Below are 16,120 nucleotides of genomic sequence, written 5' to 3'. Positions count from 1 at the left end.
AGAAAACAAGCACTGCACCCTTTTACTCAATCCTCCTTCCCAAACCACTGAAAATATTTTGCTGAATGCAAAACTAGTTGCTGTGCTTGTGTGTGTGTGTGGATTTAATATCTTAATGTATCCCTTGTGGAGTATGTGAATGTCTTGCTGTATGTTTTGGACAGCAAGGATTTTATTTTCTGAGTTTATTCCTTTGAGAAATTCCTATGGCTTATTTGGAAAAAAGGCCATTAGGATAAAAATTTTATTAAGCTGAAAAACGTTGATCAGCTGGTGGCAGTAGCCCAAAGGCAGGATTTGAGGACTGAGAGCTTGAATATTGTCATTCTTCTAAACTTGGTAGGTGGGGCAACCTCATTGCTTCTGTGGTATTTTTCATAATTGCATGTGAGTTGGGGGGGAAACAGCTGGTTGATAACGTGCTGGTCTGGATGAAAATTATTTGGGAGAACATCTGGTAGCTTCTCTTAGGGGCTGGCTGACACGCTGCTTCCAGCTGTTGGCACTGAGAGCAAACACAGAGCAGAGCACTAGCTGTCTATAAAGAATAGGAGTTAGGGAGATGGAGGAGTATAGGCTTGTTTCTTCCCCTGGGTGAATGTGTCTGCTGGAAAAGCAGGTTTAGACAGATTGTTCGTTTCTGCAGAGGAGGGAAACAATCCCTAAGAACTGTTGTGCTTAGTTGTGGTTTTAATAACTTATTCCAAGTGGAAAAAAAAAAAATAGGCAGAAATCTAATTACAGTTACTGTATTGATCTGAGTTTTAACATGTTTACATTTTAGGGATAAAACTGAAGAATTAATGGAATTAACAGATGAGCAAAGAAATGAACTGATGAAAAAAGAAAGCAGCAGACTCCAGAAAACTGGACACCGGGTAACCTACTCTCCCCGTAAAGAAAAAGCACTAAAAATTTATCTGGATGGAGCACCAAATAAAGATTTGACTCAAGACTGATACTTGCTATAGCATTTTCCCTGGGGAATTTTTTTTGTTTCCAATAAAAAGGTTCACTACTACTGTGTAGTGCCATTACGGCAGGACATTCATTAGGTGTAAAGCGCTGACACCAGCACCGGGCGGGCGGTGACCCGCCGGCAGCGCAGGGCCCCGCCGGGTCACTGCTTGACTTGGAATCATGTTGTGCACTATAGTCAAATGTACTGTAAAGCTCAAAGGGATGTGCAAATAAAAGATTAGAACTAAAAAAAAAAAAAAAAAAAAAGTGGGCGGGGAGGGAATCGAGTGGAAATTTTTTGAGGACAGTGTGCACATAGTAGCTAGTGAAACTAGCCTCAAACAGGATACTCATAGCTTAATAATAAAAGCTGTGCAAAGGCCATGAAAGAATCCTTTTCTCCGTTTGTTTCACTGATACACGCATTACCTCATCAGAGAGTCGGAAGTGAACGTTAACACATTGGTTCTGGAAGAGCGGCAGAAAAGGGCCGGAGGTGGAAGTGCTGCAAGTGCAAGGTTTTATACAATTCTTCCATAAAACAGGCGGTCTGAGAGGTGTCTGCAGAAAGCTGCCAGCAGGCGCTGTTTGTTTGCAGAAGTGCTGTTGTAAGGTAAACTGGGGGTTTTTAATAGGTTACAGAAGCCGATGAGCAGCTCTAGTGTATTGCGTTCGATGTGTAAATAAAATTTGCCCTATCCATTCACCAGAACTGCAGTTCAGCTATTTACCATGCTATTTCTTTTCACATATCAACATTCATTGTGTACATTTGGAAGTATAGTTGCCTATTTAAATTTGTATTCATTTTATGTTTGATGATGCTGGGTACTTTAGGGTTGTACTTCCCCTTGTTAATTAAGTTTTTGTTTTGTTCTGCTACTTTTTGTACATTTTGTTTTTAAGACTATGACAAGTTTGCATCTTCTCCACCTGCTGAAAGTCAGTTTATTATTCCCAGAGTTGATTCCATAGCTATATGTAGTCAAATATTGGGGCAACCTCTTAACACCTCAACGTACAAACTTAGTAGTTCAGGCTGTGGTGCAGAGACTGATGCAGTCAACATGATTTCATTGCAAAGCCTAGGAACAGCAGTTTTTTGCTTTGGTCCATAAAGATCAATAGAGAACAATTCTCCATAGTTTTTGGGAAAAACCACCTAATTTATAACAATCAAAAGATTTTGGTAAACTTTTTCATGCCAGATGCTGTTTACAACAATGAACATGCCAATAAAACATTTGTTCATTCTGTTGTGTTATTTTAATCATTAAATGCTGTGTTTTTTATTTAAAAAGATATGGAATTATTTCATGGAAATACAGACTTTCCCAAGGCAGTGCTGGAATTGTAAGGCTGTGTGTTTGTGTGTATGTGCACACCCCCCTATGTACAGAGTGTTACAGGAAGTGGTTTATAGCTTATCTGCTTCTCTTGTTTAAGTTCCCACCCATTTTTTCTTCCACTGTGAGTTTCCTTTTCCAGAACTGAATTTCTCACCAGTGAAACTTCCAAGTTCCAGATATGGTTGACAGCTAATTTCTGCTCCAGAGGGGAAAGGCAGTGTTCAACAACTGAACCTTCAGGTCTTCCTTGCATGCTGGCCCACAGCAACCTAAAAATCCTGAGGAATCTGGCAGCTTGAGAACCAGGCACTGCACAGATGAACTCCCTCGTTCTTCCTCTTCCGTTTGTCCTGTGCTGCCCCTTGCCCAACGTAAGTGAGGTGGAAGAGGGGGCAAAGGGAGCAGAGAGGGAGTACCATCCTCTAGGCAGGCTGTGTCATTAAACTGCCCTTTACCATTTATATAGACTGCTGAAGGAACCTTGGAGCTTTTGAAGAGAGGAAAAGAATTACCTATCAAATGGATCATGAATTTTCCTCAAAGACATTTGGAGAGGCAAAAATCTAGAGATGAGATCTGAGGATTACAGCACCAAGAATTTGAAGGGAGAGTAATACTATCATTAAGAGAGCAGTATTTACAGACAGTTACTGCTCTCTTTAGTGTTTTTTTAAACAGATTTAATTCCTTCTCTTTGTATAGATGGGCTGCCTCTAAAGTACAATAATTTTATTGGGGATAGAAAGGAGAGGTGAATTCGGTGAACTCTGAGAGCAGGTGCCTGGGTGTATGTGTTGGTGTGAGAATTGGTTGTAGAATCCTTAAACTGAAAGCCAGACTGTTCTGATGAAATACCCTCGTGTTGATTATGATTATTAACATTAATTCTGGTACCCAAGGAATTTATTGAGAAGCTTTCATAGAGCAGACAAGGTGAAAGATGTGCAGGCTGGTAGAACAGTGGTGTTCTGCTGTTCCAAATTAGAGATAAACAGTAGAGATTATTTGGGAAGAAGTGCCATGAAAAGTTACTTGGCTGGAACCTCATGTCATGTTTTCCCATGTGGAATAACAGATGGTGAAATCTGTACCCCAGAAAACCATTAATAGTGGAAGAGCCACTGAAGCAAACTGATGAGACAGCTGGGGAGTTTGGTGGATTGGATTTTACTCTTGGCTTGCCATCGATTTCTAAAATCAATGACCTGTTAAAGATGGTCACAACAAGCACATCTTGTAACATGCAGAGGTTTATGCCTACAAAGTGTATTAAAAGCATAAACCATTGCTCAGAGGTTGTTCTCTGGGTGTAAGTCTCTAAGTGCAAGAAGCTATTTCAGTTGTCTTACTGCTAAACTGAAGTCAGGAATTGATGTTCACTGCCCCTGCATCTCACAAAGGGCAGGTGATGATGGAATGTAGCCAACAGGTCCTTAAACAACATTCCCCCAGGAAGGAATGTTCATGTGGTGCAGAGTGCTCCGTGGCACTGTGACACCCACAAGCTGGATGTTGCAGCTTCACTGACCGTATTTTCCAAAGGAAAAAAAATTAAAAATTCCCTAAAATTAATGACTACAGCAGTTCAAAGTAGATGGTTCATACTCAAAAGTCACTTCTGAAGTTACTAATAACTTAAAATTATTTATGTTCATGTGTATTTTTTAATGAGTATAAGTACTAATAAGTTTATTTCTGATGTACACGGGGAAAAAACTAATCCAGAAGAAACACTTCTCATTTGACAGGTTTGGTCCAAGGATTGAATGAATTCAACAGCAATTGGAACATGCAGGTTTGGTGCACAGAGAAGTATTTTCGTTGAAGACCTTGTTTATTGCACTTCTATCCAGCAGTGTGTGTTTAGGGTTTATATAAGCAAGACACTAGACAAAAAATTGCTAGAAATGACTAACTAAACTGCCTGGTGCTTGGACTTTAAATTTCATCTCCCAAAACCAGGTCCTGAGCTGAGTCAGGCTCAGGCTTCAAACCTGCTTGCTCCTCCAGACTTTCTAATTCCCTACGCACTTCCTGAATGACACTGCTTTCTTCATAGTCAGAGAGAATATCCCTGGGGATTAAGCTGAGAAATGGCATCTCCTCCATGATTAAGGGATCTTCTTTTTCGTTATTCCGGGTTTCATTGGCAGACGGTTCACACACAGATGTGGGGCTGTGGCTGTTGGAAAAAGAGAGACACATCTGGTCACACAGAACAGCATTTTGTGTTCTGCTGGTTTCTTTATACAGTTCCCTCCCCACATAAAAACATGTTAAATGCATAATATGAAATCCTAGCTGATTTCATAAAGATCTGGGGTTTTTACGTGCTTGACAGCTGGAGAGTTTCCACCTTCAGAGCTAGAACAGAGCCAAAAATGTTTGATCCTGGGACACAAGATGGCAGTGGCCCTCAGCACAGCCTGGCCCTTCTGCAGGCACTGAGGGTGACTAGACCTTGCTGTTCATGTCATAATACAGAGTTAAGAAACACGGTCATCCAGCTTAAGAGGAAAACTCTGAGCTTTTTGTATTTGGTTCCTCACAGTGCAGTGTAATCACTACAATTGCCAATCCTGTTTTGTGAAGCCACCTTGAAAAGTGGCTTCAGTTGCCTGCAAATAAACATCCCACATTTTTTGCAGCCACTATGAAAGAGAAAGGAATGATTTATGGTTGTGTTCAGGAGTCAGGGGAACAGAACTTGATCATGGTTCCTCTGCTATTTCCCTGCAGTGCAGGGCATGCAACTGGGCTACATGTCCATGTCAGGTGAGCACTACTTGTGCCAGGCACCCCTCAGCAAAGGCTGAAAGCTGCACCCTATTCCACTGGAAACAGCATCAACGAGCTAAAGATGTTCCTGAAGCTTGTTTGCTGTATATTTTGAATTCTTTTGCTCTCTAGGAGTTCCAAGACTTCCATTTGTGCACAGACTATCCCTGTGTTCTCTTTGGTATAATCTAATAGTTTCACTGTTTATCAGTTGCTTGTAATATTTAGCCAAGGGCCATTTCAAGCAGAGGTGGACTGTTTCTTTATTAAAAAAATGTTGTCAGAATCTTAAAATTCAGATAAAAAGTTCTTTTGACTATAGCTGGACAGTTCAGTTATATTCGCACCCTAAGTAATTTCTGTGTTTATATATCCTCATCTGAAATGTCTTCCTTCTAACTAGACATGACATTTGCTGACAGACCTTCCCTGAGGTTAATGGCACATTAACTAAAATTTTGGTGCAGAAAGGATGGGATCCACTCTGCTTGTTTCCTCAGATGACATTTATGAAACAAAATGTTACCCGATTCCTTTTCATGCATGAAAAAATGTAGAAAGAGTTGGACACACAGGAGAGAAGTATTAATATACATCTCTATCCCAGCTATGCTGTCTTGTTGGAAGTTAATATGATGCTGGTGTAGGGTAGGAGAAAACTTGGAGAATTTCACAGAAAACATTTAAGTTTTCTAAAAATGCTTTTAATGCAAACCTGAAATGATCTCACTTCCCCCAGTGAAACTGCTGATTATGCAAAGAACTGTCCTTTTAGAGAATGATTAAAGGCATTATCTGTGCAAAGTTTTAACTTCAAGCAGAAAACAGCCTGCTTCCTATTTGGTGAAACTCAATGGTAGTGAAGAAGTCTGCATAGTTTGAAGTGTTTCAAGTCTGAGAGCAGATCATGAGTTAGTGGTAGAGAAACTGGCACCCTGGGTTAGTTTGAAACGAGGGGAATGTGCAAACAAAGATAGATTAATTTTTTTTCTTCAATACATGTGCCCATCTGTAAAGCTGATCAGTAGTGCAGGAAATACTGCATGTATTTACAATATCTTTCATGTGTCTTACATATAAAAGCAAGCAAAACATCTAACAGAAGCCCAGCCTAACATAGGAAGATGGTGGACAAAGAACTGTGTGCAGAGGATTAAATTGAAATGATACATCTCAACAGCTGTTAGTACTGACTGATTAAAAAGCAGTAACAGCCTGATTAACTCACAGACTGCATTCACATGGGATTAATGTGTTGCCAAACTCAATTAGGCACATCTGTGTGGGACAAAGCAGAAAGTTTCAATGCTACTGATGAGAAAAGTTGTCAAAACATTTTCTAGTGAGGCAGACTCTGCAAGTTCTGTAGCTGTTTACCACAGAAACAGACCCCTCCAAGTTTTTAAGCAGGTTGCCTGCCCGGTTTTGATCTTTACCTCTGAGGCTGGCAGATCAAGCCACTTGCACATGGGCACTGCTCGAGCACTCCATCGGGTTCCAGGTCCCAGGTGATGAGGTTGAGAAGTCTGTTGGAAGGATCATGGCAGGGTTCACCTTCCTCAGGTAAGGGTGTGCACACAGGGAACAGCAGCTCTGTGTGCCAAAGGAAAGTCATTTTATGAGAAGTCCGTGGCTGTCTGCTAACCTGTGATGACCTCATTTGTGAAGTGTGTATGCATTATAGAAAAAGACAGATTTGACCTCTCTTAAAGTCCCCTTACAAATAAAGGAGCCATAACTTAATGTTTTTTCCACTAGGTGGGAGTAAGACATTTGAAGTTTATGCTTAATGAGCAAGATCAACTCCTGCTCTTCCCAAAGAGAGTGAGTGTCAAGACAGCAGGACTGCACAACTCCATCCCCTGGAGATTCAAAAGGTTATTATAAACCCAAGAAAAAATTACAGTGAATCCTTTGCAATGGTTTAAAATCTGAATAGAGAAATACCTCTGTATTTTAGAACTCTGTTAGTTTTCCTATTTCTTTGCAGAGGTTACAAATATACAGAGCAATTGTTCAGAGACTAAATAATGAGGTTGCAAGAACTACAACTCAGACGTTTAATTTATTACAGTAATACTGAAACACACAAAGCTGTCTGATGGCATTTGGGGCTTGGCACCCTTGTTTCTGCACAGGGAAGAATTTCAAGTTGTGTAAGAAATTATTTTAGAAGGCTACATACTCTGGGTTTCCTGCTGCTAGTAACTTATAGTGTCATTCTGGAATTCAGATTTCCAGATGTTCCTATCCAACCTCCCTTCCTCCTCTTGTCTTCATTCTCCTCGTATGGCAGAATAAAATATGAGAGGAATTCAAAATTTAGATTTTTAAAGCAGACTTGGTCAAAATACACATGTATGTGTGTGTATACACATATATGCTTCAATGTGTATGACCTATCAGTTCCCAATATCAAAACAGATTCTATATTAACAAGTGAATACCTCGTAGTTTACTACAGTTTTATGTAAAAAAATACACATCTTTATTAGGACAACCTTTTGCAATACTCTGGTGATAAAGAAAGGCTTTGAAGTAGGCAGGCCTAACCTGAAAAACCCTGCTAAAGCACACAACTATAGAGAATAGAATTCATTGCTATTTATCAATAGCTCTATTTCAAGTTCTAATAAGTGTATTCTATCTGTTTTATCAATATTCTTATCTATTGATTTATATATGCATATATATATATAAAAAAAAATATTTTTTCTCTGTAACTGTATCTGTTGTTCCTTCCTGAGTTACAGGTTTGTACTAAATTTCTAGTCAAGATCTAAAGAGCAGCCTGGTGCTACTAACACCAATGGGATGCACACTACTAATTTACTCATCTCTGCAGCATAGGCAGATTCAGAGTCCTGCATGGTAAAAGCAATAGGCATGTATTAAAAATGCTCTTCCTGTCTTATTTCAGAATCAGAGTACAAAGAAACCTCTGAGAGAGCCTGGCAAAACCTGTAAATGCTTTAGGCAGAACCTGATGAAGAGAGGAAAAACTGCTCCAACCAAAACTTGTTGAAACCAAATTGAAGGTCCACTATGTAATAGTCAAAATCAACATGGGAAAGCTGAGCATATCTTTGGTTTTCCTGAAATGCCCTGGCAGCCTGATCCACCAGCAACCTGACAGCAGGACAGGCACCCCAACCATCTGTGAAGGTACAAGGTCACGTCTGGCTCATAGCAAGAACCAGGAAGAAAGCTAGAGAAGTATCTACCTGGTGTAGGGAGATGGTTGGAACTGTGTTGTGTCACTACAAAATTGAGGTGAATTATGAAAAATGCAGTGAGAAACTAGTGGGTATAAAACAGTAAAAGAAATTGGACCCTAACCAGACAGGATTTGGGATTAATTTCAGGCCTGAGACCTTCTCCTCCTGTCCTCCCTTCCGTAAATCAAGTTTCACATTCCCATGTGGAGCGACAACATAATCTGGGACATCATTCCTCTGTGTATCTTGGCTGTCTGGTCAGTGTTGCACAGTGTGGTGCCCTGGAAGGCACACATAAAACTCAGAGTATGAAATGTATCTGCAGTCTCATTCTGATAGTCTGCTTGCTGATAGGAAAGAGAAGCCACTTTCAGTAATCTCATCATTTCTCCTGTATATTTTTAATTCTCTTATTTTTGCTCTATTGGGTGAAAATTTGACAACAGAGTTCTGCTACTTTTAAATGTGTAAGATTCCCCTTTGGAAACCTAAATTTTTGTGCTTCTCATGCTTGTCTCATCTCTAGCGTGCAACAGGCTTTTCTTTCACCATTGTGCACCCCTACCAGGCTGTTTCTCACTCCTAATTCTATCAAAGTTTTATAATGAAGTTATAGGTGAAGTTATATAAAGGGAGAATGACCTATCAATTCTGTAGAGATTTAGCAACTTCCCCAGGCAAAAGAGAGGATATATTATATATTATACAGTATGATGCAATGAATAGGATAAGCCCCTCTGTACCTTTCTGAAAAGCACAGCACATTCCAGGGTTGCAGTCGTGTTGGTTCTCACAAATGGTGCCGTTCTCTCCCTTTGAAGTGGATTTCCTGCACTGGCCCCAAACGCAGAGCTGGTCTCCACAGCACTCCACGTCCCGGGAGCAGGGCTTGCAAATGGAGAAGGCACGTGAGAAAATTGTCACTTTAGCACTAATTGCTTGTAACACAGACAGCTAAACATAGAATTAACCCTGGTCCTGAAGGCAACTGCATGTATGTGCTTGTAATATATGCGTGTCATATTCCCACTGTTTAAATAGAAATGCTTAGGGGTCTCAGTTTAAGTGTACATAGAACTTTTTGCCAGACAGGAACCTCCACACTACAGTAACAGCACCCCTTCTACACTAATATACTTCCAATGCTACAAGACATGAATTCTTATTTTAGCATTCACACGAACACTGATCAGCAGCCAGACATCCCACAGTGTAGGTTGGACAGGGCCTTAAAGGTCATCCAGTTCCAAACCCCACATCGTGGGCAGGGACACCTTTCCCTAGACCAGGTTGCTCAGAGCTCCATCCAACCTGGCCTTGAACACTCCCAGGGATGGGGCACCCACAACTTCTCTGGGCAACCTGTTCCACTGCCTCACCACCCTCACAGTAAAGAATTTCTTCCTAATATCTAATTCAAACCTGCCTTCTGTCAGTGGGAAGATATTCCCCTTTGTTCTCTCACTACATGCCCTTGTAAAAAGTCCCTCTCCAGCTCTCCTATAGGTGCTGGTATTCTCCTTTAGGTACTGGAAGACTGCTCTAAGTTCTCCCTGAAGCCTTCCCTTCTGCAATCAAGGGAAATAAAAATTAAGAAATGAAATATTATCGATGGAAAACATTACTGATTTTTTTTTCCATTGTTAAATACAGTCAGGAATTTACAATTTGTTCAGAAGGATTGTTTTCAAAGAGCACAGCAAAAAAATCTTACTAAAATCCACTTGCAGTTGTAATAAGAACCAGATCTCATTGGTAACCAAGAATCTTTGAAAAAAATCTCTGAAAAAAAAAATCTCTTTGAAAAGCAGAAATGCAAACCTCTAGCTAAAGATAGCTTTGTGTGACAACTGCCCCAGTGTTTCAACTACACACACCTAATAAATCAACCTAATAAAAAGGGTGTGTCACATTGTTCCTTTTTTTAGGTAGTTTGATTAACATCTTCGAGATTCCTACCAGGTCAGTGCTTTAACAGCTTTTTCCTGTCTGTGTTAAGCCCTGTCTGGGCAGCCATACAAAATCTGAATTTCTTTTCCAGTGAATCCCACAGGAAGTGCTTAACACAGGGCAAGGAGTAGGACTGCACGGGTACTATTAAGACCTGCTAACTGGGGAGAAAAATGCTTTGTAATTGCAGGGATTCAAGGTCAGGGAATTGATCCCACCTCCTTCAGTCTGAGCTCACTTTACAACAGAAGTGTAGCTAACACCCCATTTTTACTTTCTTTATCCTACAAGTGTTCTGCTGAGGACTGAAAAGAAAAGGTGGGATTATAGGGGGGCATAGATGAGGGGCAGCCCAATCTTTATTTTGAATTAATCCATGTTAACATGAAAAAATATCAGTTTAATGTTTTCTAAACTACGAACAATAAGCTTTCTCAATGACACATATAGGACATGATCAGGATTTTAAGCAAGCATTCAGTACACTGAAGTCAACAGAGCTCCCTGAAGTTATCAAGATAACTATTTAAATCATTTCAGGAACAGCCTGCTGCTTTTAGGTTATAACAATCCTATTCAGTTTACATAAATTTACAGCAACATTTAGTTGCTTGTACACTGGACTGTCTGCAAATGCTTTGAGGAGTGAATTTGTTTTGCAAGAGGCCATCAGCAGAACTTAGTTGAAAAGGGACAGTCAAATAAAAGGGCTTTTTTGACAGGCTGCTTCTAAACTGGATTTTGATCACAGAAAAAGCCTGAACTTCTCAGGCATCTGTCCCTTACAGAAGATAACCTAACCATAGCTACTATTAAGAACATTGATCTTCTGGCTCAAAAGACAGGAACTGACTGCTTCCAGAGGTTCACAGATTCAAATAAGAGAAGAGGATCCTGTACAGTCCCCACTGCACTACAGCACTGTACAGTTTGTCAGTGAAGGGAAGAGGGCAGGCTGCTGCAATTCCCTTTGTGAATCCAGAGCTGGAAATGACCAACTGTCAGCTGAGCCTTGGGAGCTGCCACAGTATTTCCTCTTTGCCCATTCCACTGGCAACCTACAATGTGTTAGCTTACGCTGTCCTCAGGCCACCCAACAAGGCAAGCTTGAGTCGGGAGGAGCTCAAGGCAGATTTTGGAGCATATGAGAACAGAAACCTTGAAACCCAGTTTTGTTAACAGGAAGAAAAACCCCACACAACCCAAAAAACTCTACACACTCATTTTTTTTTACCCTCATGCAGAAAGCTTTGCCGCTTCTTTTCTACCAATTTCGGCTTGTTGACATTAGCAACAATAACACTGAATTTCTACAGATCACAAAAAATCAGGTCTCATTCAGGACTTACTGTATGCTGGGTTTTGCAGAGCTGACATTTGTATTCAAAGGTGGAGAACTGGCAATATTTCCCTGTTTCACAGTCTTCATCGATGATACACTCCTGAAGAAAAGGATAAAAGTGTAATTTGCCACTGTGTGACTGAAATCTGTATCTCTTCTTGAAATACCAGAAGCTCTTGACTGATTGTATTTCTTACTTGGGAACCAAGAAAAAAAGCTTGCTTCAATTCTTCATACAGCCACAGCTCTGTAACAGACCAATGTTATCTCCCTGGCTTATCTAAACACTCTGGCCTCAAATTGTTAGGTGGCTTCACTTCTTGTATACATATTAATACCAGCTACCTCAAGAGAAGAAATTATCTAGTTCTGCAGGCTTTTTGTGCTTTTGTTGTTTGGGCTTTTTTTTTTTTTTTTTTTTTGATGGGGGAGCATTGAAGTCACTTGTATTAAATCTGTTGTATTTGAGTACAGTTGTGATTTATTACTTGTTGGTTGTTTTTTTCAGATGGGGGACAAGACTGAAGGAAAGAGGCTACACTACTGCAGCCACAGCAGCCAGGAGTGTCTTTATGCTCTGTGGGAGACCCTTCTGCACCAGCTTTCTTGATCTCAGGCCAGGTAGCTTTAAGCTGTCCTCCCTCCTCTTCCCCAGCAATCTCAGTGCCGGCATCAGAAACTCCCCAGCACTCTTGGCTTCACTAAACCAGCAAGGACCTCCCTAAGGGAGAAGGGGAATGTGTTTCCTTTTGCTTTTAACTGTTCCTCTGCTCCCCTTTCAAGGGGCACAGGAATTCTTCTCAGGCAATCCTCGCAGTGCCTGAGTATTTTTGTCAGCAGTTATTTCTGTGCTGAAAAAATGCAGTTCTTCCTTCTGCAGGACTGGTAAGGTTCAGCATCCCTGGGGCTTCATGGTAGCAGCAGCACTACTGCACAGCCAGTACTTCTGGGAGGCATGGATGTAACACACCACTGGATTTCCTTTTCTTGGCTGGTGGCATGTCTCTCATGTACCTGTCACCATAGCCCATCACCTACAACCTCATTGCTGCAAACCTCTAAATACCTACATGTGCAAATTTTAAATCCTTCCTTTAATTTGATTCGAATATGGCAAAATATGCAGGAGCAGATTCTCAGCTGGCATCTCCCTGCTCTCAGCAGAGGTAATTTACATTTAGTAACATAAGATTGACGAGTACTAAAGAGCCCCAAACATCCCAGGGAAAAACAGCCCCACATTCCCTAGTGCATCAGCCTTTGCTACCCAGCCTGGACTCCAGGATAGGCCTCAAGCCAGCAAAGGTGCCTGAGCACATCTGGCTTTTCAAACCTGGGATCATTTCATGGCCTGAACAAAAGTGTTCGTGGGAGAGGGACACCTGAGTCTGAATCTGAATCGCAAACTCAGGCTGAAGTTTCCTCACCCAGAGGTCCTACCAGCATTGTGGAAGAGACAGCTCCCCTTTTGCTCCTGCTGCATGGGATGAATGCATAACCTGGTCAGGAATTCCCAGAACACAGCTCTGCAGGGATGGCAGTGAGGAAATACAGAGAGTAAAGTGTACACATCTGTGTACCCCTCATGTCTGGGTTCACAGGGAGGGCCTGTTTTCTCTTCCCATCTAAAGGTTACCTCCTCAAAATCGTGTGATTAACCCTGTTCTCTAAAATGTTTTCTTGTTTTTTCAGACTGGAAACAATCTAGTCAATAGAAACATAAATTATAGCACCGTTCTGAGTCACCTGTACTCCATCAGTGCTTGGTACCATCCATCATAAGGTTGATGTTATCTTTTTGCTATTAGTCAAAAGAAAGGAAAGGAAGGGAAAAGGGAAAAGAGAAAAAGGGAAAGGGAAGGAAATGACACAAAAATCCCTGAATTCTCTGAAGTAACCACTTGACTGCTCTTTGGCAGATATTAATCTCGCTTGCTGGAGCAGATCAACTGTCATCTGTGTAACCTTTATGGAAAGTTTCCACTAAGCTTTTCATTTTCTTCAGATCTTTCCAGATTAAACCTTATTTTCTTCAGATCTTTCCAGATTAAACTTTATGGAGGCTTCTTGCCCTGTGTGACTCAAGGCTGCTCTGCACGAGCAGCAATGGCTTGTCTAAATTACCCATTTTGGCCACCTTAGATGTTTTCAAGCAGTTTGATTACCCAGAACACAGAACAGAAGCCACACACAGCCTAGGGCCTGATTATTTTCAAGTCAGTGGCTGGACATTCAGGTTATGTTTATAATTCAGAAGAAGCCATTTTAGCTATTTTAAGAAATTAGTATCACCAGATCTATTCTGCTATAAATTATCATAATGTTTTCAACTTCATTATTCCAGTAATGTCTGTGTTCTGCCTTTTTTTTTTTTTTGCTTTTCTGTTGCTACATAATCATGTAGCAACATAAAATGTTATATAGTATGTTGGAGTTTTGTGGTTCCAAGTGAGCAGTCAGTGACTTCTCTTCAGCAGCCATGCTCTTTTTGGCCACTTGTCTGCAGCTTTGTCAGCTTCTGTTATGAATCCCTCTGTATAAACCACACTCAGAATAGACTATATACTGTTTCATTCCTGTTCCATCCACTTTCAGGCAAACAGCCAGGTCTCGCTGGAGTCAGTTTTTCCAACTGTCCCTCTCCACAAAGGAGAAATCTTGCCACAATTGTTTTTGAGCTCATGGAATAACTCTCTCCTAGCTCTAAAACCACCTAACACCAAAGTTGCAGTTCTCCAGTCACTGACTTCTCCTAGCTAATGAGTCCCACACCAAAAAACTTCTTTTTCCTCACTTACTGAATTGTATCCCACCAGTTCAGACTTCCAGTTTTATGAGGGTTTCCAGCTGGGGAAAAATCCCTTCATGGTTTTCTTTGCTGGCATGGAAAATCTTCCTTTCATATGCTCTTGGTGAAATTTTGTGCCACACTTCAAATTGACTTCCTTCACCCAAATATTATAATCCATAGTCAATACAGAACTCAGTAATTCTTACTTGCAGATGTGTAACCATGTATCTTTTTTTAATAATTTATTTTTATTTTTTTAATCAGGCTACAGACCTTTTATAATCCACTGCTTGAGACACAACAGCTGCTGGACAAGGAGCAAATCTGAACATCTTCATCAGTTACAACAGATCCTGAACAGTCCATTTTTTCCTGGGATTCTGCAAACTAAGGTATTTCTCAGAATGTTTTGTCATTGCAAGAACAACTGCATAAACAGAGGAGAGGGAGTGCTGGCTTCTGATGTGCAGCAGAGAATACAAGTCGAGCAGATAGCTCAGATAAAGACAGAATTAGCTACACTGATAATGGTGTACATGTCTCTGAAATCCATTTCAGTGTTATACCAGTTAATGCTGCAGCAAAGGAATATGCCCTTTGAGAAGTGCTAAAGAATAATACAGAGTGAAAGCAGGATTGTCTGTTTATTACTGGGTATACCAGGACCCATAAACAACAGAGCCCAGGACAGAGAATACCATGCTATGTACCTGTAAGGACATACTCAGCATCCTCTGGACTCATAATACTGTACTTTCCAGTGAATATCCTGCAACACCTGGAAGCAATTTGGGGCTTAGGATCTGTTCCAGAACCAACAGGGGAAAAAAAACCCACCCAACAAAAAACTGAAACTCGTGGAAAAGGTTCCTTGTGTTATAAGACTGCTAAAACAACTGCTGCTGAAAGAAACTTCAGGTTTCTTGTCTCTGGCAGATTATGCCAAGCTATCATTTGCTTTCCTAAAGAATGATTAGTGTCCACATTTGAGAATAAAAGAGTGACTGATGTTAGTGACAGTCAAGTATGGCAGGACCACAGCTCCCAGGAAAAGGAAACAGATGGTGCAGGACTGTGTGGTCAGAACTGGTGTGACAAGTTTTGACACCAGTGCTTCCCTTTGGGCTTTATGTTCACATATACATGGAAAGGCACAGAAGAAAAAAGTTTTCTTTTAGTGTGATGTGTCAATCTTCACTCTCCAGCCCCCAGCATGCCCTTGCCCTGAAGGTACTACAGGCTATTTTGGCAGACTGTACTGAGTGGTGGAGCATAGCCCACTGTGGTGTGGACCATATCATCCTCAGAGCACATAAGGATAAAGAAGGAGAAACAAAGAATTTCTCAGTTCAGGTTCTAAAAGCAGAACTACAGACAGAGTTAACCTACTTTCACACAGAAACCCACTTTCTTTGGCAGTTTCTGTACCTCACTATGGTAGCAGTTTTAATACTTGGTTTTGCTGGTATGTACTGAAATTATGCTTATTTTGCTTTGCTCTTTTTCCCCTTAATCCTTAATTAAAACCCTAAGAGTAGACTAGAAAATATTCCAGTCTATTCTGGGACTGTCTGACTTTCAAAATGTAATAATTAATTTTAATTTCAAAATGGACATTTCATTTGTCTGTTCCCTCTCCCCACTCACACTCACCCTACCTCCACATTCTCAAAAAGTCCTTCTTCAAAGATAACTTAAACAAAACTCTCTCTTCACTAGTTATATCTTCAGC

The 16,120-nt window shown here is 40.7% G+C and overlaps 2 protein-coding genes across 5 annotated transcripts in view; one reads left to right on the top strand and one right to left on the bottom strand.

Annotated features, from left to right (window-relative positions):
- USP47 (ubiquitin specific peptidase 47) overlaps positions 1-2,230 on the top strand; it is a 52,988-nt gene extending 50,758 nt beyond the window's left edge. For all 4 annotated transcript variants that reach the window (XM_064657299.1, XM_064657298.1, XM_064657297.1 and 1 more), the window contains one exon: positions 785-2,230. In XM_064657299.1, the coding sequence (XP_064513369.1) occupies positions 785-959 (175 nt within the window). In that variant the 3' untranslated portion in view covers positions 960-2,230. The remainder of the gene's footprint in view (positions 1-784) is intronic.
- A 1,737-nt stretch (positions 2,231-3,967) lies between these two features.
- The window catches only part of DKK3 (dickkopf WNT signaling pathway inhibitor 3), a 28,955-nt gene continuing 16,802 nt past the window's right edge, over positions 3,968-16,120 (bottom strand). The window contains exons 4-7 of the mRNA XM_064657306.1: positions 11,605-11,697; positions 9,049-9,193; positions 6,524-6,680; positions 3,968-4,491 (exon numbers count right to left, since the gene is read on the bottom strand). Coding sequence (XP_064513376.1) covers positions 4,248-4,491; positions 6,524-6,680; positions 9,049-9,193; positions 11,605-11,697 — 639 coding nt within the window. The 3' untranslated portion in view covers positions 3,968-4,247. The remainder of the gene's footprint in view (positions 4,492-6,523; positions 6,681-9,048; positions 9,194-11,604; positions 11,698-16,120) is intronic.

This window comes from Pseudopipra pipra, chromosome 6 (assembly GCF_036250125.1).
Source record: "Pseudopipra pipra isolate bDixPip1 chromosome 6, bDixPip1.hap1, whole genome shotgun sequence".
Lineage (NCBI taxonomy): Eukaryota > Metazoa > Chordata > Aves > Passeriformes > Pipridae > Pseudopipra > Pseudopipra pipra.
Note: the sequence above shows the minus strand (reverse complement) of the source record. Positions and strands in the feature narration are given on the sequence as shown.